Genomic DNA, 22610 nt, shown 5'->3' on the forward strand with positions numbered 1-22610 from the left:
CTCTCTTCTTGGGCCCTACGACAACCCAGTGTGTCTGATAGAGGTGTCTAGGGACACACTGGTACGTGCCTGGATGTCCAGGTTGGGCAGGAAGTCCAGCTTGGCGATGCCCTCGAAGCACTTCTTCAGGTGGGGCTGCACGCGCAGTGGGTCCTTGGTCTCTGACAGGATCTCCAGCATCTCGTCATTGGACAGGAAGAAAAACCTGGAGAAGAGAGAGAGAGAGAGAGAAGAGGAAGAAGAGGAACTCATTGATCAACTTGAACAACTGATGATGTCGATGCGATGTCAATGCTGGTAAAGAGCTGGCATTAGTTGTAAATCCTTGTTAGTAAATACGTGTTAAAGCAGCATTACAGTGCAAAGCTGATGATCGTACATCTTGTCTGAATTACTGTGCACGTGGAATAATAAACATTTCAAACTGCATTTCAATACCGAGGAAAGAAGAGACGTTTCTTCTCGAGGTAAGCGTTAAGTCCCTTCATGATCTTGTCCAGAAGGTCGTTGGAATCTTGGAGTCTCTCAAGCAAGCCCGGTAATGAAGTTGCTGGCAGGATCTGCAATTACAACAGATATGCATGTCACCATTATTCAGATATCTAAGTCATACAGAGAAATCTATACATACACACACACCCTGGTCTTTACAAAACCTGGCAAGCATTAAAAACTCATTAAGTCCTCATTAACTCATTAAAGTCCTCCTACCTTGGGGTCCTTGACGCAGTGCTTCATGACCTCCTTCCAGTGCTTGTCGACGGTCTGGAAGAGGCGCCCTTCCTCGGGCATCTGCTGCATGATGTCGGCAGATGAGAAGATGGGCTCCAGGTAGAGCCACTGTGCCTGCACCTTCAACCACTCGTCTATGGTGTCCTGTATACGGATCAGACGTTCCTCCCACACCTGCGGGCGAGAGAGAGGGAGAGAGGGAGGGAGAACAAGGAGTTAAAATGCTCAGGGGAGCTGAATTCTACCACCATACCTCTAACAACCTCCAAAATACCAGCTCAGCAAGTGCATAAGCCGTGATACACTAGCACCACACTGACAGAAATGTATTCGCTTTGATGTGAAACCCACCTTGATCTCGCTCTCAAAGGGCTTGATGAAGGGCGAGCCCCTCATGGTCTGGGTCTTGACGATCTGGTCGTCCAGCAAGGTCTGGATCTCATCCACGGCCGTGAGGATGGACACTCCAGACTCCCTGTATGGGTGGTGGTGGAAGGAAACCGTGTCCCACACCTCCACCATGGTCTGCATGGCCTTCTCCAGAGAAAACTCCTGGAGACAGGGAGGACACACAGAGGACATACAGTAGTCAACTCATCAGTAGTCAACTCATTTTTCTCAATCACACTCCAGTTTTTCATCAAAGAGCTGCCTTTAGCCCTGTGATGGTAAGACTGTCCTGTTTGATCGTGGTACTATCAAAGGACTGCCCTGAGTTTCTATAGCAAAAAAAAGAAAGATACAAAGAACACACTCTTTAAGTGATCCCTGTTTCCTCACCTTGCTGGCAGCAGCACTGATGGTCTCGAACTGCTCGAGGTAAGGGGCGATGTTCTGTTTGAGCACTTTACGCAGAGTGGTGCCAGAGTCAGGCGTGAGGTCGTAGTCCACGATCTGAGACATCTGACCCCAGTGACGAGTCCTGATACCTGGGTTACACAGGATGGACACCATAGGGATGTGCTCCTGGTGAGACACACACACACACACACACACACACACAGGCACGCACATATACACACACACACACACACACACACACACACACACACACACACATTCAGCATAATGGATTAGAAAATATGTCTGTACACGACAATCTGTAGAATTTAGTTTTTTCATGAATATTTGACATCAATATAACACTAAATGTCATAATGCACCTTTACACAAAGATATGACATTATGTACCTGTCCATTACTACTGTATTTAGCATATCAACGTTGTTACCTTAAAGTCCTTGACCTGCTCCATAACTCTGGAGCAGATGAGTGTGGTTGGGCTCTCCTGCTTCTCCTCCACCTCCCCGGGCTTCCTCTTCACCCCTCCCGCCATCTTCTCCCTCTCCTGGTCAGCTTTCTTCTGCTTCTGCTGGAAGAACTTGAGTGTCTTGTAGATTTCCCTGAAGAACTCGTCCACCTCCACCTCCATGCTCTCACCGTTCAGGTCCAGGAAGGAGCCGTCCATCCATCTACACACAAATACACAACGGTGGATAGATTAGACAGGGACATCCAGTTGAAATATTGAGCTTTGTCACTAGATCCTTAATGGACAGTAAACAGATGGTAAACATCAAGTATATATATACACTTATATATATTATATTATATTATGTTATATATTAATATTATAATATTACTATTATTATTATACTTATATATAAGTATATAAGAAGAGCATATAATTCGATGAATTGGAAAATGGAACTACATATCAAACAGAAATCAGACCTCTTCTCAGTGCGTTGCCACTTCAGCACGAGGCCAAAGAGCTTCTGGTAGGGCTCAGTGCTCTCCTTGATGACCTCAACCTCAGGGTAAAACGTCTGGTCCCATTTGTACAGGGCCTCCTCCTTGTTAATGAAGTCAATGGCCTCCTCGGCATCCTGAAGACGCTTCTGGACTGTCCTCACATCTGTCACGTACTGCCCAAGACAAAAATAAACAGTTCATCAAGTCACATTCTAGATACCGAGTTGTACTGCAGTAGGGCTTGCCAACCTGTTGATGTGAAAGGGGCATCTGACATTGAGAGGCTTTATGTGACAGTGAGACTGCACCTGTTGCATCATGTCCAGCTCAGTGCATTCTGCAAACTCCTCCATCCTGCGTCCCAGTTTTTCCAGCTCCAGCATCAGCTTCTCCCTCCGGCCCAGCAGCTCCTGCTCCCCTTTCTTCTTGGCCTTCTCCATCACCTGTGGAGAAACAGTATCAGGATGTATATCAGCTGGATACTACACTATGGGAATAAGATACATATGTTGGAATAAGATGCATGTGTGGGAATGATAAGGTAGATATGTTGCAGTACCTCATCGTTGAGTTCAAACACAGGGTATATGTTATGTGGCCACATAAGGACAGTGGAGTTCAGGTCAAGATCTTCTGGATCAAAGATGTGGACGTCCAACAGGTAGTTCAGTCTGTGGTGGGTCTCCTGTGAGGATACAGAGTAAATATGGTAAATTATAAAAAATCAGCTATAATACAGTCATTAGTCCCTTTAGGGCAAAATCTAGCTTGAGAAAAGTGTATAAAGCTCAAACCTCAATCAAACCTAAATCATACATAATGAAAATAGGATATTTGTGCAAAGACAATTATGTTATGAGCCTCTAACTTATTGGTAACCTACCATTATTTTGGCGTTGAGCTCCTGGATCCCCTTTGTCTTAGCATGACCGATGTAAGCAATCATCTCAGTCATGTCCTCTGTGGTCTCAGGAACCTTGAGGGCTTTCTCTCTGATGGTCTCAAACTCCAGGCAGATCCTTCAAAGGGGGAACACAAGAGGCAGATTGAGCTGAATATGAACAGGATAAAAAGTCGAGCAATTCTTAGAAACTAAAGGATGACCCATGTCAGACAGATGTGGTCCTCAGTGGCTCAGTTGGTAGAGCATGGCGTTAACAACGCTAAGGTCGTGGGTTTGATTCTCGCTGGGACCATATATACTGAAACGTGCGCACTCACTGCAGTGTGAGTCGCTTTGGATAAAAGCGTCAGCTAAATGGCGTATATTATTATTATATTAGATGATGAAAAAGCAGGAAGAGAAGGCAGCATACTGCAGACTGTGTTCACGGTGGCTGGTGATCAGCCGGTCCAGGAGGATCTGAGCAAAGGTCTGGGCCTTCTTGGACAATCCCTGCTTCAGCTCCTCACAGTCGAGACGGACCATGGCAAAGTGGGCTATCGTCGGCAGGCTGACAATCTCCTTAGAGAGAACACGAAACTCTTCCACGTGCTGCGAGGAACAGTCACAAAAACACCATGTCGCACTCACATATTTGAGACAAACAGAGGCCAGAACGACCACGTGATACAGGCATCATAAATAAAACATCGGAATCATCATAAAACAAACAAAAAATAAAAAATAATAATAATAAATCTGATACACTGCCATAGAGATTCCTGTTCAAACATGCATCATCAGTAAACACGGAAGCTATTCATACAAAACATGACTTTTGTACGAAGCGTGTAGCTTTCCAACCCTGTCTTTTATATTGTTACCTCAGTGTACTCATCAAAAGAGTGCTTCTCCTCCATGAACTTCTCTACTCGAGCCTGTGCCGTCCCATTGACCAGCCAATCATAGCTGTCAACTGCAGGGGAACACAACAGGTTATTAATGACTGGATAAATCAAGCAGCTGGTTCTTTTCAGTTCTGGTTCATGCTGGATTTTAAACAATGACTGTAGTCAAGTGCACATCAGGGACAAACAAAACTGTGCTGTTAAACTACAAAACGCCCCTCCAGCACATATTTACACTGTGATAACAAGAAAACATTTCTCAGTAAAAAGATGGGTCTTTGCCAGAACCACTGTTATAGCCTCTCACCGTAATTCTGGAAATGTTCATGTGGCTCTTCTAAGTTCTTGCGCACAGCGGTCCTCATGGCGGTCTGAGCTCCTATCAGGACATGATCTGCCAGCTTGGCATCAACAACAGAGGTGTTGGCCTCAGCCAGCCAAGACTGGACAGTTTGAACTTTCTGTGGACCAGCATCAGAGACGGGTATTAGGTATCGCAAAATGGACAATATTGCTTTCATGCTGATATCAAAGACCATTATTGACATCCATGACCAATTGATTTTACACAACTTCTGATGCTTATTCAATTGTAGGGGGAAAATAACATTCTGAAATCAATCTTGTTGACTCTCCTCCTGACCTGCATGGTATTGGTGATTAGATTAAGAATTTCCAAAACAGAATCCTCAAGATCCTGGAAGCTGGGATAAAATTCCATCTTCTCATCATCAAAAGTCAGGTCCATCCGAAAGAGGGGCAACTGGTGGGCATTGCGTGGGCCGAATAAGCTTACAAACGCTTCCATGCTTCTCTCTATCAAAGATTTCAACTGTGTGGAATAATAGACAAAAATAGAACATCAAGATAAAACCAATAGACAGAGGCATATATAGCAATAACATATTGATTCTTCAACATAAGTATGTCAAAAGTCAAAAGTTTGGACACAAACTTGCCAAGAGTGTGCAAAGCTGTCATCAAAGCAAAAGGTGGCTACTTTGAAGAATCTAAAATATAAAACATATTCTGGTTTGTTTAACACTTTTTTGTTTACTACATCATTCCATATGTGTTCCTTCATAGCTTTGATGTCTTCAATATTAATCTACAATGTAGAAAATAATAAAAAAATAAAGAAAAACCATTGAATGAAAAGATGTGTCCAAACTTTTGACAGGTACTGTATATATATATATATAAACACCCAGATCCCTCTGTACTGATCTAATCACCTGATTGGAGATGAGTGTGGAGACGCAGTTGTAGAAGGAGTCCAGTTTCTCAGCTCTCACCCCCTGCAGCATGTCCTTGCTGGTCAGCAGGTGAATGACTTTGGGGAACCAGGTGTTCATGATCCTCTCTTCGATCCTCTCGCAGTCCAGAGCGACTACGTTCTTCAGGCTCTCACAGTCTACCGGCCCTGTGGATCTTCCCACATCAGCAGATTTTTACAGCCAAACATGATCTCCTGAAACTTTCCTGGTAGTCATCAAATTGTTTAAGTGCTATGGTTGATTTTGAGTTTGATTATTTTGAGTGTCTCACCTGCATTCGGAAAGATCAACCAAGAGCAGGTGAGAGAACGTCATGTAGCAGATGTTCAGGATGATTCTCATCACTGGGTGAAGAATGTGCAAATTCTCCTTCATCTCCTTGCGACTCCTGACAAAGCTGTCATGCCATGGCCTCGAGAAATCAAGAGCTCTGCAAAGAAATGTAGGGGTATATCATGCAGAGATTGTTTCAATTGTTCATATTGACACATTCTTTGCTTTAGTCTGCAGTTGTCTTTGGTGTACTGCTGAGTTGATTATGGGTGTGCAAAAAATGGGTGTGCACTGTTGACACACTCACTTTGCTAATGGAGCTCTCTGTTTTGCCACTGTTGTCCCCTTCATTTGTGGTTTCTGGAGTACAGTATTCACTACAAGGAACAATATGGTGTGAGACACAAAGACATGATATTAATAAAGTATTAACACAAATTAGTCACTCATGCTCACACACACACACACACACACACACACACACACACACACAGGCATGCATGTTGTCATAAATAAAGTATTAACACAAATTAGTCACTCACGCTCTCACACACACACACACACACACACACACACACGCTGTTGGCACACCTGTATGCTTGACCATCCCGCTGAGGAAGTTGTCGCTGACCTCCCTGCACAGCTCCTGCAGCAGCTCATCTCTCCCAGGGCCCTCTCTGAGCTGAGGGGGCACACGTGTCAGCATGGCGTCCAGCCACTCCTGCTGGATGGGCACGATGGGACTGCCCTCCACACACTGCTTTAGGTACATGTAGTTCAACTGCAGATGGATGCCATGATTGAACAAGAGTGAGGAGAAGATATGAGAAGACCATCAGTACTATATGGTTAAGGGGGCATGTCAAAAGTTGATCACTTGAACATTGATCAGAGGTCCACTATCAACCGTAACCAAAGAGGAGTAAACCAAAACCAGAACTTACTCTTCGCTTTCTATCTTCACTGCTCATCTGTAAAGTAAAAAAAATGGTTGTGATAACTACAACTTAGCCAACCAACACTGGTTTGGAATGTGCAGTAAATCGATACAACATGAAACACAATCAAGAAAAACAAACACATTTTTCAATAAAGAGGTCCTCAATCAAAACGTTCTTACTGATGGGGGAAAGTCAGGCTCGGGGGACGAGGGGTCCTCAGGCCTCCTGTCTCTGGCGTGCTTGTAGGCCTGCATTGCACTTGCAACCCTGCAAGTCAGCGAGTGCAACATTCACACTACTGCAAAAATTATTACTTTCACTTGTAATAATAGGAATATATGATAACCATTATCATTATTGAAGTTGATTGAATGATGATCATCATCACTGTCATCCTCCTCCTCATCACACTGATACAATGTGACAATTAGAAAAGAGGGTCATATAAGACATGACCTTAGATGGGGAACAATTCAAACTGTCAGTTGTGACATACATTATCTTATGCAGCTGCTGTTGTTGATGTTTACTCCTACTGTGCTTCAGCAGCTTCCTCTGCACGGTCATCCCGTCTTCTTCTACCTTTGATCCTCCAGCACCCTCCTGCGGGGGTGGGCTTGGGATGGGCGGCAGGACAGAGTACTTTTTCAGGCCGTCTCCCATGGGGGGCTTGAACACCCCCGCGGAGGTCGGCATCTCTCAGACACCTATCTACAGCGACAAAGTACAGACAGTGCAAGGCGGCAATTCTCAGGACAGATCAAACAGGGGCAATATAAGTCATTATGCTAATTTGGCACCAACTTCAAGCAAGACATCTGACGCACATCTGACGCACGGTTCATTTTAACATGCAAACCAAGTACGGAATACTAGTTGGCATGGCCAGGCAGGTTGAGGTACGAAGCTAGAAAAAGTTAGCATGCACAATTCAGCTATTGGCATGAGTTTGGAATCTCAAAACCCAAGATAGATTAAAAGGAATGTAATAGCGACGTCTGCATGTTATCAAAAATATAACTTACCTCCTTTTACTATGTGGCTAGTAAAAGTTACTACTCTTGGCTGGGGCAGAATTCTCACCACAGTGGGCTGAAGGTAGAGGAAGGTAAACAGTTCCGTTGCTATAGAAACGGGAAGCCTAGTGGACGCATGTGCGAAGTGCACATCGTTCCCATGTCTGCAGAGAGGAATGCATAATTATGCATTACACCACAGGTGGTGCTTTAATTATGCACAACAGACAAATTGAGAAATTATATATATATATATTACACTCACCGAGCACTTTATTGGGAACACTATACTAATACTGGGTAGGGCCTCCCTTTGCTCTCAAAACAGCCTCAATTCTTCGTGGCATTGATTCCACAAGATGTTGGAATAATTCCTTTGAGATTCTGGTTTATGATGACATGATTGCATCAAGCAATTCCTGCAGATTTTTCATGTGCACTTTAAAGCTGTGAATCTCCCGTTCTACCACATCCCAAAGGTGTTCTATTGGATTCAGATCCGGTGACTGGGAAGGCCACTGAAGAACACTGAACTCATTGTCATGTTCATGAAACCAGTTTGAGACGACTTTTGCTTTGTGACATGGTGCAATATCATGCTGGAAGTAGCCATTAGAAGATGGGTAAATTGTGGCCATGAAGGGATGTACATGGTCAGCAACAATACTCAAATAGGCTGTGGCATTGAAGCGATGATTGACTGGTATTAAAGTGTGCCAAGAAAACATTCCCCACACCATTACACCACCTCCACCATGAGAAGGTGTACAGCACACACAGACAGAACACTGGCTGTGTTCCAAAATGCATTCTTGCACTCTGTCTAGAGCATATAGCAAGTACTGTATACACTCTAGATAAAGTGCAATAACTCATTTTGGAACACAGCCACTGTTAGAATCCAATTTCTGTACCTGGCTAAATTAGCTACCACCGACCTTTTACCAATGCGCATCAAGTGTCAACTTCATAAACTGGCAACTGCACATGTGAAATATAGTCTACATGACAAAAAAATAAAACAACAGGAGCTCATAAAATGGAGGAACCTGTATTTTTCAAACAGACTTCGACATGACTGCAAATAAACCTTAAAACTAGCTTGAGACATTTCACACAACAATAACAATCACTAGGTGGACAAAGAAACCAAACGACTTGTTTTCCTTTTCTTTTTTTTATTGATTTAATTTAATACAGTCTATGATCTGGGTCTCTCCTTTTTACCTTTGTAAAGGGCCCGCAGTGAGACATTGGCCACTTTGACCACCTTGAAACGGACAACAGGAATGTCACCAACGGCGTGGCCCTTTCGACCAAATCCTGCCACCAACACCTTGTCGTTTTCCTGCAGAATGACAGAATGAAAAGGAACAATACATTGAAAATATATCAAATTAATCAGCAGAACACATTCAAGAGACAAATGAACATGGAACCCCCCCCCCAAGATGTACTGTATACATGTTCCTGGCTGCCGGTCCATTTCTGCATTAGCCTACTTTAAGTCTTGTTGTTTGGCAGAAAAGTAGCATCCCAGAAATGCAGAAACAGCCTGGCACCCGTGCTTATTGACTGAGAGGAGAGGAGATCAGTGTTTTACTCACACTTTCTCAAGGACGATGCCTTTGGCGTGAGAAGCCCCTCCAAATGGGTTGGCCTGAGGGCAGTGCCCAGGTTGGCCTTTTTGAACAGCTCGTCATGCCATCTCTGCTCCCTGCAACGTAGCTTCCTGGCTGTACGCAGACCCCGACACTTTCCCTCGGGAAAGAGGAGTGATGTTCAGATAGATGCTGGACAACAACTGGTAATATAAAACAATATTACACCACAATTACCTTATGGAGATGCCCTCTTTTAGTTGACGAACAGAATAAAGTGGTAGGACTATGAAATCGTCATCTTCATCATGTGGCTTGCTCACACTCATGTACAGAACATGGTGCAACAATCACATGCCCGACCTGAAAACCGAAGAACATGGTATAAGCCCGGGCCTGATTTCTTGCTGGCTCAATTGATTGTTGCATGGCCTAGCCCTAGACCATATGGAATTTTCTCTAGGGCATATCAGGGATATCCAATAGTCATTTATTTCCCACATGTTGTTGCCAAACATGTGGCTGCTGTTAAAGGCTTTGATTGATTCCGTAACATTCGGAAAATAATTTAGTAACAGTATAACTGACATGTGACATCACATTGTGACCAAAGGCATACTATTTAACGCAATAACTTTGGCATTTATATTTCTAATTGAAATAAAGCACTTACCCATTGCTACCGGTTCCGGATAATAAAAAAAAATAACAATAATAAAAAAAAGCGTGCGCTGTGTATTTTTATTGACGTCACGGCAGTCCACAGCCAATCATTTTAGCGCATCAATGAAATCCCAGTCTCACTTCTCACTGGAAGTACCGCGAGCTTTCCTAGGCGGTGATCCAGTTTGCTACTGCCGGGGGGTAGCTAACAACACTATTTCAGGTACAGCATTTAAAACTATATTTATTGGCTTATCGAAACATATTTGGCACATACATAGAAAAAATCGCGTTCCTCAATTAGCCTGGTTGACTGGTTTCTGTATTTGGTACACTTGGTGCATTGAGGGCAAAACGACGGCGGTGTTTTGGTGGTACTAGTAGTAGTGAATGCAGGCTTCAATGTTGTGCTTACATTGGAAGGCCCCAGCAATACTGAGCTTCCGGCTGGTTTCGGTCTAAATCACTGGTAGTAGACTGGTAGACTGGCAGACTGGCAGACTGGTATACTCGTACAAGCTACTGTACACTACTGGACTTCTTCGTGAGCTTGTTGGCGTATGTTTCATGACCATCGACTACTCTATCAGCTGAACGTCTTGGCAGGTCACCTAGCTTCTCTAAAGCCTCTTTCGTAAAGGTCCTAGTTTGACCAGGCAGGACACTGGAAACGAGCTGCGGTCATGTATTACCATCCATAGTGATAGAAAGCTATAATATTGGTTTTTTTTAAAAATAAATGATTTTAAGCTTTTTAGTTGTGTAAACATATGTATGATTGAAACCGCAGTGACTGATCAGTGTTATGCGACGTTTGCAGGACAATTCATGATGAGTTATGCTGAAAAGCCGGAGGACATAACGAGAGAAGAGTGGATGGAGAAGCTCAATAATGTCCACATACAGAGAGCTGACATGAACAGGCTCATCATGAACTACCTGGTGACAGGTATGGTACTTGAGACAACCCACTGATGTTTTTCCATATCATTTCATACTTCTGTGTTTATTTTTATTTTTTAATAATAACAATACAATATTATTTATTTGTAAAAAGTGTCATTTTGATTCCGAACACTATATAAAGACACAACTTAAATGCCTAGACAGTGCATGTGTAATCAAGACGGGCCTAGTGTCTGAACACCTGCCAGAAAAGGCAAGGTTGTGAAATCTCAGTGTCTCAAATCTTCTTTTGTTTTGTTTTAACAGAAGGTTTTAAGGAGGCGGCGGAGAAGTTCAGGATGGAGTCTGGGATAGAGCCCAGTGTGGACCTGGACTCTCTGGACGAGAGGATCAAGATCAGAGAGATGATCCTGAAGGGACAGATCCAGGAGGGCATCGCCCTGATCAACAGCCTGCACCCGGAGCTGCTGGACACAAACCGCTACCTGTACTTCCATCTCCAGGTAAACGCAGCATTTCTCCCCTGTTCGTTCATCCTGTTTGCTATCTTTTTCATGCCATGCCATCTATCCCCTCCTCCCCCTCCCCTTTCATTTATACTCTCACCATTCCTCTTTACCTCCCTATACCTCCTCCTCCTCCTCTTCCTTCCTCCATGCTTGTTCCTTCTTCCCCTTTATCTTCCTTCCGTTCACTATCTGTGCTCTTCTTTCCCTTTCCCCCTCCTCCTCCTCTTCTCACTGTCGTCCCTCCCTGTCTGCAGCAACAGCACCTGATCGAGCTGATCCGACTGAGAGAGACAGAGGCGGCGCTGGAGTTTGCCCAGTCCCAGCTAGCCGAGCAGGGGGAGGAGAGCCGGGAGTGCCTGACCGAGATGGAGAGAACCCTGGCCCTGCTGGCCTTCGACAACCCAGAGGAGTCGCCCTTCGGAGATCTGCTCAACATGATGCAGAGACAGAAGGTACGGTCGAAAATCCAGGATTCTAAATAATAAATGTGCAGTTGAAGCCGTTAGCGTCGTTCTCATGTCCTGATGTACTTCATCTCCGCTCTCTGTCCCCTGAAGGTGTGGAGTGAAGTGAACCAGTCTGTGCTGGACTACGAGAACAGAGAGTCGACGCCCAAACTGGCCAAGCTCCTGAAACTGCTCCTGTGGGCTCAGAATGAACTCGACCAAAAGAAAGTCAAGTACCCCAAAATGACAGACCTCAGCAAAGGGACGATCGAGGACCCAAAGTGAGAACACACCAGGCAGTGCGGAACAAAATGGACACACCTCCTCTCCTATCTATTTATACCCAACAGAGACTGACTCATACAACCTTTTTTTATTTTATTTTGTGAGGGTTGCTTTTTGGGAGACTTTGATAACATAGGCTGTGCAAACTGGATAGTTTGTATTTTAAAGTGACTTAACTGCCAGAAACAACATCATACAAAATATAAATCCTTGTGTTTTAATGAAGTCAAATTATATGATTTGTTTCATGTCTCCGATAAATACTTATGTGTGAAGATTTCCTTTTTTTGCATATTTCAGTTACACTAGATTTTTTTCTGTCTGTTGGCAGGGAAAGTTGGCAATCTTTGCATATGGAGGGTGTTGAAAGCCTAAATTAGGCTCTTAGGACTATTGTATCAAACTAGGACAGGAATGAATGCAGGTTTGGTGTTAAGAACAATTGGTTTCAATGGCTCTGGTCCACTGTCACAATAATAGGCTGTTTTTGTTTTTTTCTTCTGAATAATAACATGCACATTTCAGCTTCTCATGAATGGTGGGGTAGAGCCAACGCAGGGTACTGTGAATGCTGCCAATGCGCTATAACTTTGTCAGTTTTATTGAAATCTTAGTTTCATCCTGTGTTATCTCCTGAACGAACGAACGAACAAACACGACAATAATGTGAATACATAAGACTATCCACCCATTTCACGCTGACAGTTTTGCAGCTGAAAGATTTACATGTATGGAATAAAAATACTCTTTTGGAAAACTTGATCTTGCTTGTGTTGTGCGCATTTTTTGTTTATACATCAGAAGACAACAACAACATGTATGTAAACTACCAGAACCGCAAAAAAAAAGTTGAGCTGACTGCAGGGTGTTACATAATCCTTGGTCGGTACCCCATCCGTCCTGCCTGGGGCATATGGAACTCAAGAGAAGGTGCTACGCAGCCTCCCTGCCCTGTGAGCCAAGGATGACAACAACAGCAGCCACATCGCAACAGGGGACCGTCATCAGCAACATGAATGTACCAAGGACACAGGAGGAGTTCGTCGCAGGTTCTCAGAGAGCGGTTGTAACCTAAACTGCCGGTAAAGCTTTCGGTCTCTAGTGTTTCGATCAGGTCCTGTTCTGCTGTGTAATACGATCGGATGGGCTATCACGTTGGATAGGATGTCTCTCGAAATACTGCACTGTCATGATGGAGCGCCTGTTTAGACGTTGGAGGGTAACCGTGCGTGGCAGCGATGCCATAGAATAGAGAAGACGTCGCTTTCTTTTTTTTTTTCATTCTGACCATCTCATGCTGTTTTTTTTAAGAAAGGACTGAGTCACTTGTATACTTCCTGATACGACCCTGCCGTTTGCAGGAAGAACTGCGAGGCTGAAGAAAACTGACACGTGGATTATCATCACCCAGGCAAGCACCAGGAAAAGAAAGCACACTCCCCTCGTCCCCTCTTCACCCGGCCGTACGTCTCTCTATATCTCTCTCTGGTTATTACAGCCATGGATACGATTATCAGAAGGAAATGAATCATAGTCTACATCAGTTTGGTCCAGATTGAACAAAGTTTTGTTTGAGTCAGCCACCAGCTCTGCTTTCGACCCCTTCCGCGCTGAATAGTTGAGTGAGAGCGGTCGTCAACATTAACTCCTCTCGTTGAATGGCAATTCTGCAAAAACATGGAAAGAACTCAAATCCAGATTTGGTCTGTCTCAAAGAAATCCCCCCTGATAAAATAGGGGCTAGTGGATGTCAGAAAAAGTGGACTGAGCAGAATACGACCTGGCCGAGGTAAGTCATCCAGTAACAATTTTAGGCTATTTTCTGTTGAGTCGATGTCCAAATGTCTACAGAAACCCTACAAAAAAAAGACATATGTTTTGAAATACAACAGATATAATTCATACAATCAAATCAAGCCCAACTCAATGTGATATAATATGTTTGGTTAGGTAGAAGTTTGGAGTAATTCGAGAGTTGGCATTGACAAGGATTTTATTTTTTCTGAACAGTTTCTCCCGCGTTGACGTATGCAGTGACAACCCTTTCATTCACACAATGTTGCTTTCATAGGATACTTGGTTGAAACTTGTTCCAAGTTTGTAGTCTATTTTATCATGGATACAAATACAAAGTCAAATGCAACACATTTCTTTACCGTGTTGCCATGAACATTGAGGCACATTCCCACAGAAATGCTTAAATCATCAGATGTGTGTCAGCTGGTGGACTCGAGGTTGCTAAGCTGCATAGTTTCGCCAGAGTCAAAGGTTCCCACTAGAGTCAATTAAGTACTATTAATATCATAAGATGTACAGGGCCCTAAAGTAACATTTACTGCAGATCCAATTTAGACTTTTGAAGTGAACTGAATAAGACCAGTGTAGTGTTTGCCACTGCAACTTGTCATATGAGCTGTATTTGCCATGCTGAATACAAACGTTCAGAAGTTGGTTTCACTGACACACACACACACACACACACACACACACACACACACACCCCCCCCCACACACACGCACAAGAAAGCTCACTCCCTCCCTTCCCGGTCCTCTGTGCAGACCGGTGGCGCGGGTATGGACGGCAGTACTGCTGCTGGGGACCTGCCTGCTGTACTGCGCCCGGGTAGCCATGCCCATCTGTGCTGTCAGCATGGCCGACAAGTTCGGCTGGAGCAAGAGGGAGTCAGGCATGGTGCTGGGCAGCTTCTTCTGGGGTTACTGCTTCACGCAGGTCCTCGGGGGCTACGTCAGTGACAGGTGGGCAACGACATGAGACCTGGGAATGAAGTCATACTCAATATTTGTTTTTGTTTTTTTTATCTTGTAGCTGCTCCATTGGGACAATACAGAATAGTTTAATTAAGGCGTTGACATCGAATACATTTATATGAGCACAGATAACTTAATAACAGGGTGAAGGGAATGTTGCTTGATGAGATGACAGCTGTTCAACCAGTATCCTGGTTGTCAAGGGTGGGGTTTTTATAGAACGGGTAAGGACAGACGTCACAGGTCTGTTTTGTTTACGTTGCATGCGGGCCATGTAAAGCAGGGAGCTGGTAATGCCTGTGCCAGAGCGCCACGTAATTTCTTTATTAGATTTCCAGGTAAAAACATCATTCATATGCACAGTTACACAACAGTGTGGGTTTGAAGTCAGAGCAGAAAGAGCAGAAGAGGTCAGCGCGAATGCAAATTAGTCGTAAAAGCAGTGAAAGGCAACCTTCTAGTAAAAGGCAAACATTCTTTTAGTCACTTAGCATGTCAAGAGAAGCTCAAAGCTCCCTTCAGATTTTGCAAAATAGATAAGTTCCAAGTTCATAAGCCCTCTCCTCCGAGTCCTCTCCTCAATAGCCAGCATAGGAAATAATTCCTTTGATCTCATTTGGAAAATGGATGAATGGGAGAGACTAACTGACTTAGTGGATGTTTTCTTCGCTTATCTCATCTCTTCCCTCAGGGTGGGAGGGGAGAAGGTCCTCCTGCTGTCTGCAGCGGCCTGGGGGGCCATGACAGCCTTCACCCCCATCTTGGCCCACTTCTGCTCCCAGCCCATCTTCTCCATGACCCTGGCCCGCTTCCTCATGGGCCTGCTGCAAGGTGAGACCTCAGAGGGGGAGGGACAGAGGAGGGCAGTGATGCGTGGTGTGTGTCTGTGCTGGGAGCCAAACGGAAGTCCCAGTGAATGGGAACAGAGTGATAATGGCACAGAAGGGCTCTCCTGTCATGTGTACCTCTTGGTCTCTCGGCCTCTTCTATGACATGTGACCCTCTGTTGAATCCTTTATGATTTCATTGAAGCTCCCTAGCCGCCACAACCTCACACTTTCATTATTTATTTATTTTTACTAAAGATCTGAAACTGGATGGTTTAATATGGTTGTACCTTGACCTTTCCACTCTGGTAGACTGGATTGAGTTTCAGCAAAAAGAACATTGGTCCAGTCCACACACATATCCCCTCCCCAAGAGTCTGAATCTCAGTTTAGTAGAGATGGGGCTGGGGGCTGGGGGCTGTTTGTGTTTGTGTTTGTGTGCAGAGAGGCATCTCAATTGTCTAGTGTGACCATCTGATCTCACCCCCTCCCCTCATAAATACTCAATGGGTGAAAGAAATATGCGGTAGTCCGCAGTCTGTGAATGATCTTCATCTGGCTAACTCATTAACACTGGTGCAGATGAGAAGTGGAAGAAAAACAGAAGTTCCTCCTAGCCTTGGGCTGCGGTTAAAGTTCAGTTTGTTTTTGGCCGTGTTTGATTTCATGTTCCTGTTGTTTGACAGTGGGCTTCCCCAGAGGTGCAACCGGTTTGTCCTTGGCACCTCTTCTGTCAGGGCTTTAAAAATATTATTGTTGACTTCTCTTTATTTTTCTGTAAACTGCATGGGACCGGGCTTTCATGTTGTAGACAACGATTTTCTGTTTTTCGCTTTCAAGCACGCCTCCCGGTTTCTATGTTATTTGCTAACTCTTGCCACATGGCTCAAAGCAGAAAGCTTCTTCATAACTAGCCTGGACTTGTACAGATTTCCTCTTACAGAAACATTACAATACATATTGTGCCACCAATGTAATTACTCTTCACACGTCGTAACAGAAGGTGTGTGCGTGTGTCTGTGTGTGTCTGTTTGTGTGTCTATTTGTGTGTGTGTGTGTGTGTGTGTGTGTGCGCGTGTCTGTTTGTGTGTCTGTCTCTGTGTGTGTCTGTGTGTGTCTGTGTGTGTCTGTGTGTGTCTGTGTGTGTGTCTGTGTGTGTGTCTGTGTGTGTGTGTGTGTGTGTTCTCAGGTGTTCACTACCCCTCTCTGGCCAGCCTGTGTTCCCAGAAGGTTATTGAGAGTGAGAGAGGCTTCCTCATGAGCACCGTGGGGAGTGGCTCCTACCTGGGGTGAGTCTGGCTCCGTGCACTCGGGGATGGAACTTAAGGAATTTGGCATTGGGCAGCCCGGGTAGTAGACTGCAATTTCTACTACCCCGGATGGCATTCTACTACCCCATGCCCAAAACATGCCATGGCCAAAGCAAAAGTATTGTTCCTATTACAGACATGAACAATATTTCAATGAATGTCTGATCTACTAATTATTCATTCCCATAATGTACAACTTCATAACATTGTGACTTCTCAGGTATAACATCCGTTCTTTTGCACAACGATGACAAAAAAAGGCCTAGTTAGCCACATTTTTGACTAGCCAGCTCTGAAAAATAGAAGCCTCAGGCTAACAGGCTAGTTTAATTTCCACCCCTGTGTACATTTCCTGTTTTTAGCTGGGATGGATGATGTCGCCGTCACTGATGCATAAGCACTTACCCTCCTAATTGAATATAGGGGGAGGACTGGAGGATGATACAGTAACATCATAACATGCATTATGATAACATATGATGGAGTCACATGCAGTAGACCAATCATGCCAGAATTGATGAATGCAACTTGTCTGTGTGTTTTTGTTGTCTTCCCCAGGACGCTGGTGATCGGGGGGGCTGGTTCCCTCATGTTAGACCAGTACGGCTGGGAGAGTGTGTTCTATGTGTCTGGGCTGCTGTCTGTCCTGTGGGCGTACTGCATGTGGAAGTACCTTCTCAAAGGGGAAGGTAAGACGTGCAAAAAAAAAAAAAAAAATGTTTTTAGGGCACTTCTGCTTTATTGGGATAGAGACGGCAGAGATTGACAGGAAGGATGGGAGAGAGAGAGGAGGGATGACATGCAAGATATGTCAAGGGTCTTAATCGAACAAGGAACCTTGCGATTACGTGGCATGCGCATTAGTGTGCTACGCCACTTAAGCGCCCCAAGATGTGCACATTTGTAAATGGTATTTCCTACTTTCCAGCCATCTGTTTTGTATTGTTTTGATACGCGAGTACACCACATTAAGGTGTGACATATGTTGTAATATGTTGTATATGTGTAAATATATTGAAATATGGAATCTTTCAATCAGGACTGTGTGTGTGTGTGTGTGTGTGTGTGTGTGTGTGTGTGCGTGTGTGCGTGTGTGCGTGTGTGCGTGTGTGCGTGTGTGCGTGTGTGCGTGCGTGCGTGCGTTCTCCCAGGTCCGATCATCACTCTGGAGTCGTTGGGTAGTGGAGGGACCCAGTCCAAACTCTCCAGGAGACACTGGCTGCGTCTCTTCAAACAACCTGCTGTCTGGTAAAATAAGACAATGGGACATGTTTTCTTTGCAGTGTGTGCGGCATGCGGTTTCGGTTTGGCTCGTGTGTGTGTGTGTGTGGGGGGGGGGTCTGTGTTTCTGTCTTTCTCTGTCTGTCTGTCTGTCTGTCTGTCTGTCTGTCTATCTGTCTGTCTGTAATAGAGGGTCTACTACTTTATTACACTACTACTCTATTATATCCTGCAGATGTTACATTCTCAGATATAAAGGCTGTATTCATATGCTCATGCCTGTCTCTATGGGCTGGTTATTTATAGAAGCCAGTGGCAGTGAAACGGGCCTGCCCTGTTTTCAGCGACAACAGCTTGCGTGAGGTTTCATTTCCTGTCATGTCACAACCACACCTCACTAATGAACCAACCGTTCCACCAGATAGATGTTTAGTTAAATGTTAACTGTGTTTGGTCGGGCGGCGGTCTGAGTGTGACTGTGAGTAAAAGGGTTTGACAGCGTTGTACGTTTTTGACTAAAGTCGTCTCCCTTCTGTCACTGGATTGGGGTCAGATGGCGAGCTGCAGTTAAACCGAGACTGACACTGTTTTTTATGCAAGAGGGAACATTTAAATTGATATACAGTTAAGATGATACAGTTGTGAACTCTTACAGACTTGACTCTAGTAGAAGTCTATGTTGATTATTTTGGGGCTTTTCTATGTAGATCTTTTCTATGTAGTAAACATGCAGTCTATTACTTTTATTTATTACTTTATTTATTACTTTTTTTATTTTTTTTTATTAATGTATTTCTCTCTCTCTCCTTTCCCCCCCTACAGTGCTGTGATTGTTACACACCTTTGCACCGCAAGCACCTTCTTCACGTTGTTGTCATGGCTACCAACCTTCTTCAAGGACACCTTCCCTGATGCCAAGGTAACTTAAGAGCCGCATCCCAATCCAAACTCACCCTTGCACCCTGTCCCCTTAGAGAAGAAAACTCTGCTTTAGCGTTGCATTCCAGTCCAAGGCCAGAGTGACACTGAGATAGAAGTCTTTGTTCCAGAAGAGGGGAATTTGGTCTTGTGTTGAAAAAGATGTTCCCGGCAGACCAAACATCTGATGTTATTTCAGGGACATGATGAGCAAGTGTGTTCAGACCTGAGAGAGGACATCAAGATATGTCTAGGGGGTTAGCCCAATTATGCCTGGCTTCTCGATGCTCAGATGTGAGAATTCAGCGTCTAGCTCGCGAAAGGCCATCTCTCTAGATGAGAGAAGATGGGAATGTGAGAGTCAGTATTGTGGGGGGTAGCAGAGGGTGTATTAGGGCTTTGTCAACCAACAGAGGGCGCTGTAGGCATCCAAAAAACACACACTTGTTCAAACTGATAACCCCCCCAAATGACAAGTCTGCAGTAAAAGAGGTGAATTGAATTCTTCTCAATGGTAAATGAACCTGTGTGTTTGTTTGTTGTTGTGTTTTTCCCCTCAGGGTTGGGTGTTCAATGTTATCCCGTGGTTCGTGGCTATCCCCTCCTCCCTCTTCAGTGGCTGTCTCTCTGACCATTTAATCAGCCAAGGTAGAGTCACCCCGGCCTTTGGCTCCCTTTTGGCAACATAAAGCCAGGGAAATATGAAAGCTTGACTTTGTAATGGGTTGAAGTTTGAACTCTATTGAATAATTGAGCTGCTTAGCGGTTGTCTCACTCTCTCTCTCTCTCACCTCATTCTCTCTCTTTGTCTCTCTCCAGGTTTCGATACAGCCGCTGTGAGGAAGCTGATGCAGGTATTGTAGAGTGTTGCAGATTTAGCTAACGGTGCTTATTAATATTTAATGCGAGGGGAGCAGATTCTCAGATTCTGTAAAAGTATTGTGTAGCCTTGGAATATGGAATCTTTCAATCAGGACCGTGTGTGTGTGTGTCTGTCTGTCTGTCTGTCTGTCTCCCTCCCTCCCTCCCTCCCTCCCTCCCCCGTCCTGGTCAGTTCTTCTCCATGGGTGTGTCCAGCGTGTTCACCATCCTCCTGTGTGGAACCACCACCTTCCCCTCGGCCGTGGCCTTCGTGTCTGCCACCATGGGACTCACCACCTTCAGCCACAGGTATTGATGCCCACCCCTCTATCAGCCCCCACCCAGTAGCAACCAAACCCTAGCCCTTCATTACCTCCTACCTGGTAGCACCCAAACCCTAGCCTACACCTCCTACCAGCTAACACCCAAACCCTAGCCTACACCTAGCCTTTGTTCTGAAGTCAAACAATTAAAGTGATTATTACCTGTTATTGAATTGTTGCTGAGCATGGAGCAAGATCCAAAAACATTTCACCTTGTCTATTACAACTGTATGCGATATAAGTGACGAAGACAATTTGATTTGATTTGAACAGGATCATTTGTAGAATCGCAGCCACTGGTTCTAAAACCTGAGCACCAGTACCTCTTTAATAAGAGTACAGATTGTCAACCGTCAGACTAATCTGTCAGACAACCGTCAGCTAAGTGCTCAAGGTTACGGTATCCATATGATGGGATACTTATCTTTATGTGACTCTATGTCAGTCTGTTGTGGATTTTACTGCCAGGTAATTGAGCCGGATAAAGATAGGGAGTCTGTGCCGCTCCTTATCTGATAGGACGGAGCACTAAACGATGCCTCTCTTCCAGCGGTGTGTCAACAAACGTCCAGGATCTGGCTCCGTCTTGTGCCGGTGCTTTGTTTGGTACGTTCAGCTTCACCCAAATGGTTTCTGGAGCCTTTTGAATCTTCCTCTGGCCCTCGATATGAATCATGTTCATACCAACAATTTATTGATTACCCGTGATCGCCTGCGTTTCTCACGGTGTCATTTATTAATGTCTTCTCTTCTTTCAACTTTGCATTTTGAATTCTCTCTGTTGAATATGAGAGTGGTGTTGAGTGTGAAAATTAACAGTGCATCTGTTATGTTTTTTTTATTGCAGGTGTCATGAATACTTGCGGTGCTTTCTCAGGTAAGTGTGTCCAATGAGGGAAAATCGTGAGGAGAAACATCTGTGATGAATCTTTCACCAGCAGTTCTCCAGCCTTTTAATTTTGCCCTTTTATGAACTAATGAGACAAATAATTAATCTGAATTCTTCAGAAGGTAAAACTTTGGGCTGTGTATCTCCCTCTGTTGGTCTCACTGGCTCCGATGTGCCATGCATATTTCATCATGGAATGATAATAGAGTTTGTGTCAGATGAATTATAGATGGTATAGAAGATAACAGTTACTGCACTTGGGGGAACAGGAACGGACATTTGGCATTTTAATCCAGTTATTTATACGGTTACACAGCTGGCAGTATGGGGCTGAACCATCACAGGCATATGGGTGGATGCTACCCGAGCCTGAGGAGCCTAGTTTAAGGTGCTTACTGAGTTGAGGTTGTGGTATTATGTGTACGATGAAATATAGTATGTACTGTATAGTTATGTGCAACTTATTGTCAACCTTTGCTGTGTCTACTTTGTATTCTTGTATTTCTGTTCTTGTGGTTATCTGGGGTCTGAAAGAGTGTGTGTTCTGGTATTAGTGTCCTGACTCCTGACTGTGTGTGTGTGTGTGTGTGGTGTAGGTGTCCTGATGGTGTATTTCTCGGGGTATCTGATCGAGACCACAGGTTCCTGGGCGTCCGTGTTTGCCCTCATTTCCATCGTCAACCTGCTGGGCCTGTGCACCTTCCTGGCCTTCGCTGAGGCCCGCCGCGTCGACATCGACACCACCAAGGCCCGGTACCACAACATCCACATCTGATACCACAACATCCACATCTGATACCCCACCAAGGCCCGGTACCACAACATCCACATCTGATACCACAACATCCACATCTGGTACCACAACATCCACATCTGATACCACAACATCCACATCTGGTACCACAACATCCACATCTGATACCACAACATCCACATCTGGTACCACAACATCCACATCTGATACCACAACATCCACATCTGATACCCCACCAAGGCCCGGTACCACAACATCCACATCTGATACCCCACCTTCCACATCTGATACCCCACCTTCCACATCTGATACCCCACCTTCCACATCTGATACCACAACATCCACCTCTGATACCACAACATCCACATCTGATACCCCACCTTCCACATCTGATACCCCACCTTCCACCTCTGATACCACAACATCCACCTCTGATACCACAACATCCACCTCTGATACCACAACATCCACATCTGATACCACAACATCCACATCTGATACCCCACCTTCCACATCTGATACCCCACCTTCCACATCTGATAC

At 44.6% G+C, this 22610-nt stretch overlaps 3 protein-coding genes and 1 long non-coding RNA gene across 5 annotated transcripts in view; 2 read left to right on the forward strand and 2 right to left on the reverse strand.

The window, feature by feature from the left end:
- Nucleotides 1-7465, reverse strand: part of dnah12 (dynein, axonemal, heavy chain 12) — a gene marked incomplete at its 5' end in the record, with an annotated part of 28972 nt that extends 21507 nt beyond the window's left edge. The window contains 20 exons of the mRNA XM_083674784.1: nt 70-205; nt 439-560; nt 712-906; nt 1084-1284; nt 1513-1698; nt 1964-2204; nt 2467-2660; nt 2796-2930; nt 3047-3172; nt 3371-3506; nt 3804-3982; nt 4255-4346; nt 4586-4739; nt 4922-5110; nt 5514-5709; nt 5827-5985; nt 6136-6205; nt 6420-6609; nt 6949-7036; nt 7266-7465. Of these exons, the coding sequence (XP_083530910.1) occupies nt 70-205; nt 439-560; nt 712-906; nt 1084-1284; nt 1513-1698; nt 1964-2204; nt 2467-2660; nt 2796-2930; nt 3047-3172; nt 3371-3506; nt 3804-3982; nt 4255-4346; nt 4586-4739; nt 4922-5110; nt 5514-5709; nt 5827-5985; nt 6136-6205; nt 6420-6609; nt 6949-7036; nt 7266-7465 (3189 nt within the window). The remainder of the gene's footprint in view (nt 1-69; nt 206-438; nt 561-711; nt 907-1083; nt 1285-1512; nt 1699-1963; nt 2205-2466; nt 2661-2795; nt 2931-3046; nt 3173-3370; nt 3507-3803; nt 3983-4254; nt 4347-4585; nt 4740-4921; nt 5111-5513; nt 5710-5826; nt 5986-6135; nt 6206-6419; nt 6610-6948; nt 7037-7265) is intronic.
- A 1522-nt stretch (nt 7466-8987) lies between these two features.
- LOC310808349 lies at nt 8988-9689 on the reverse strand. Its single transcript, XR_014554358.1, has 3 exons — nt 9624-9689; nt 9393-9521; nt 8988-9133 (listed from the first exon to the last, which is right to left on the reverse strand). It is a non-coding gene; the product is annotated as an uncharacterized lncRNA (long non-coding RNA).
- A 522-nt stretch (nt 9690-10211) lies between these two features.
- LOC310808346 (glucose-induced degradation protein 8-B homolog) lies at nt 10212-12957 on the forward strand. The gene is made up of 5 exons (XM_083675192.1): nt 10212-10272; nt 10870-10998; nt 11262-11458; nt 11719-11916; nt 12022-12957. Exons 2-5 carry the CDS (start codon nt 10878-10880, stop codon nt 12193-12195), a joined length of 690 nt encoding a protein of 229 aa, XP_083531318.1. The 5' UTR covers nt 10212-10272; nt 10870-10877; the 3' UTR covers nt 12196-12957.
- A 249-nt stretch (nt 12958-13206) lies between these two features.
- Nucleotides 13207-22103, forward strand: slc17a9b (solute carrier family 17 member 9b). Of its 2 annotated transcripts, XM_083675189.1 has the most exons (14): nt 13207-13984; nt 14755-14952; nt 15656-15795; nt 16981-17080; nt 17660-17790; nt 18253-18349; nt 19145-19241; nt 19801-19888; nt 20060-20094; nt 20295-20410; nt 20975-21030; nt 21272-21301; nt 21630-21701; nt 21910-21990. In XM_083675189.1, exons 1-13 carry the CDS (start codon nt 13854-13856, stop codon nt 21698-21700), a joined length of 1290 nt encoding a protein of 429 aa, XP_083531315.1. In that variant the 5' UTR covers nt 13207-13853; the 3' UTR covers nt 21701; nt 21910-21990. The 2 variants fall into 2 exon arrangements, with proteins under 2 accessions (XP_083531315.1, XP_083531314.1); XM_083675188.1 differs by lacking the exon at nt 21630-21701 and having other exon boundaries at nt 21910-22103.
- Nucleotides 22104-22610: the final 507 nt, after the last annotated feature.

The sequence above is a fragment of the Argentina silus genome, assembly GCF_951799395.1.
Source record: "Argentina silus genome assembly, chromosome: 8".
Lineage (NCBI taxonomy): Eukaryota > Metazoa > Chordata > Actinopteri > Argentiniformes > Argentinidae > Argentina > Argentina silus.

Bases quoted from the DNA above. Each gene is read 5' to 3' on its own strand.
- LOC310808346 (XM_083675192.1), top strand. From the start codon at position 10,878: ATGATGAGTTATGCTGAAAAGCCGGAGGACATAACGAGAGAAGAGTGG. The intron at 10,999-11,261 runs GTATGGTACTTG...TTGTTTTAACAG, and splicing joins CATGAACTACCTGGTGACAG to AAGGTTTTAAGGAGGCGGCG. The intron at 11,917-12,021 runs GTACGGTCGAAA...TGTCCCCTGAAG, and splicing joins ACATGATGCAGAGACAGAAG to GTGTGGAGTGAAGTGAACCA.
- slc17a9b (XM_083675188.1), top strand. From the start codon at position 13,854: ATGGCAATTCTGCAAAAACATGGAAAGAACTCAAATCCAGATTTGGTC. The intron at 13,985-14,754 runs GTAAGTCATCCA...TCCTCTGTGCAG, and splicing joins CAGAATACGACCTGGCCGAG to ACCGGTGGCGCGGGTATGGA. The intron at 15,796-16,980 runs GTGAGACCTCAG...GTGTGTTCTCAG, and splicing joins CCTCATGGGCCTGCTGCAAG to GTGTTCACTACCCCTCTCTG.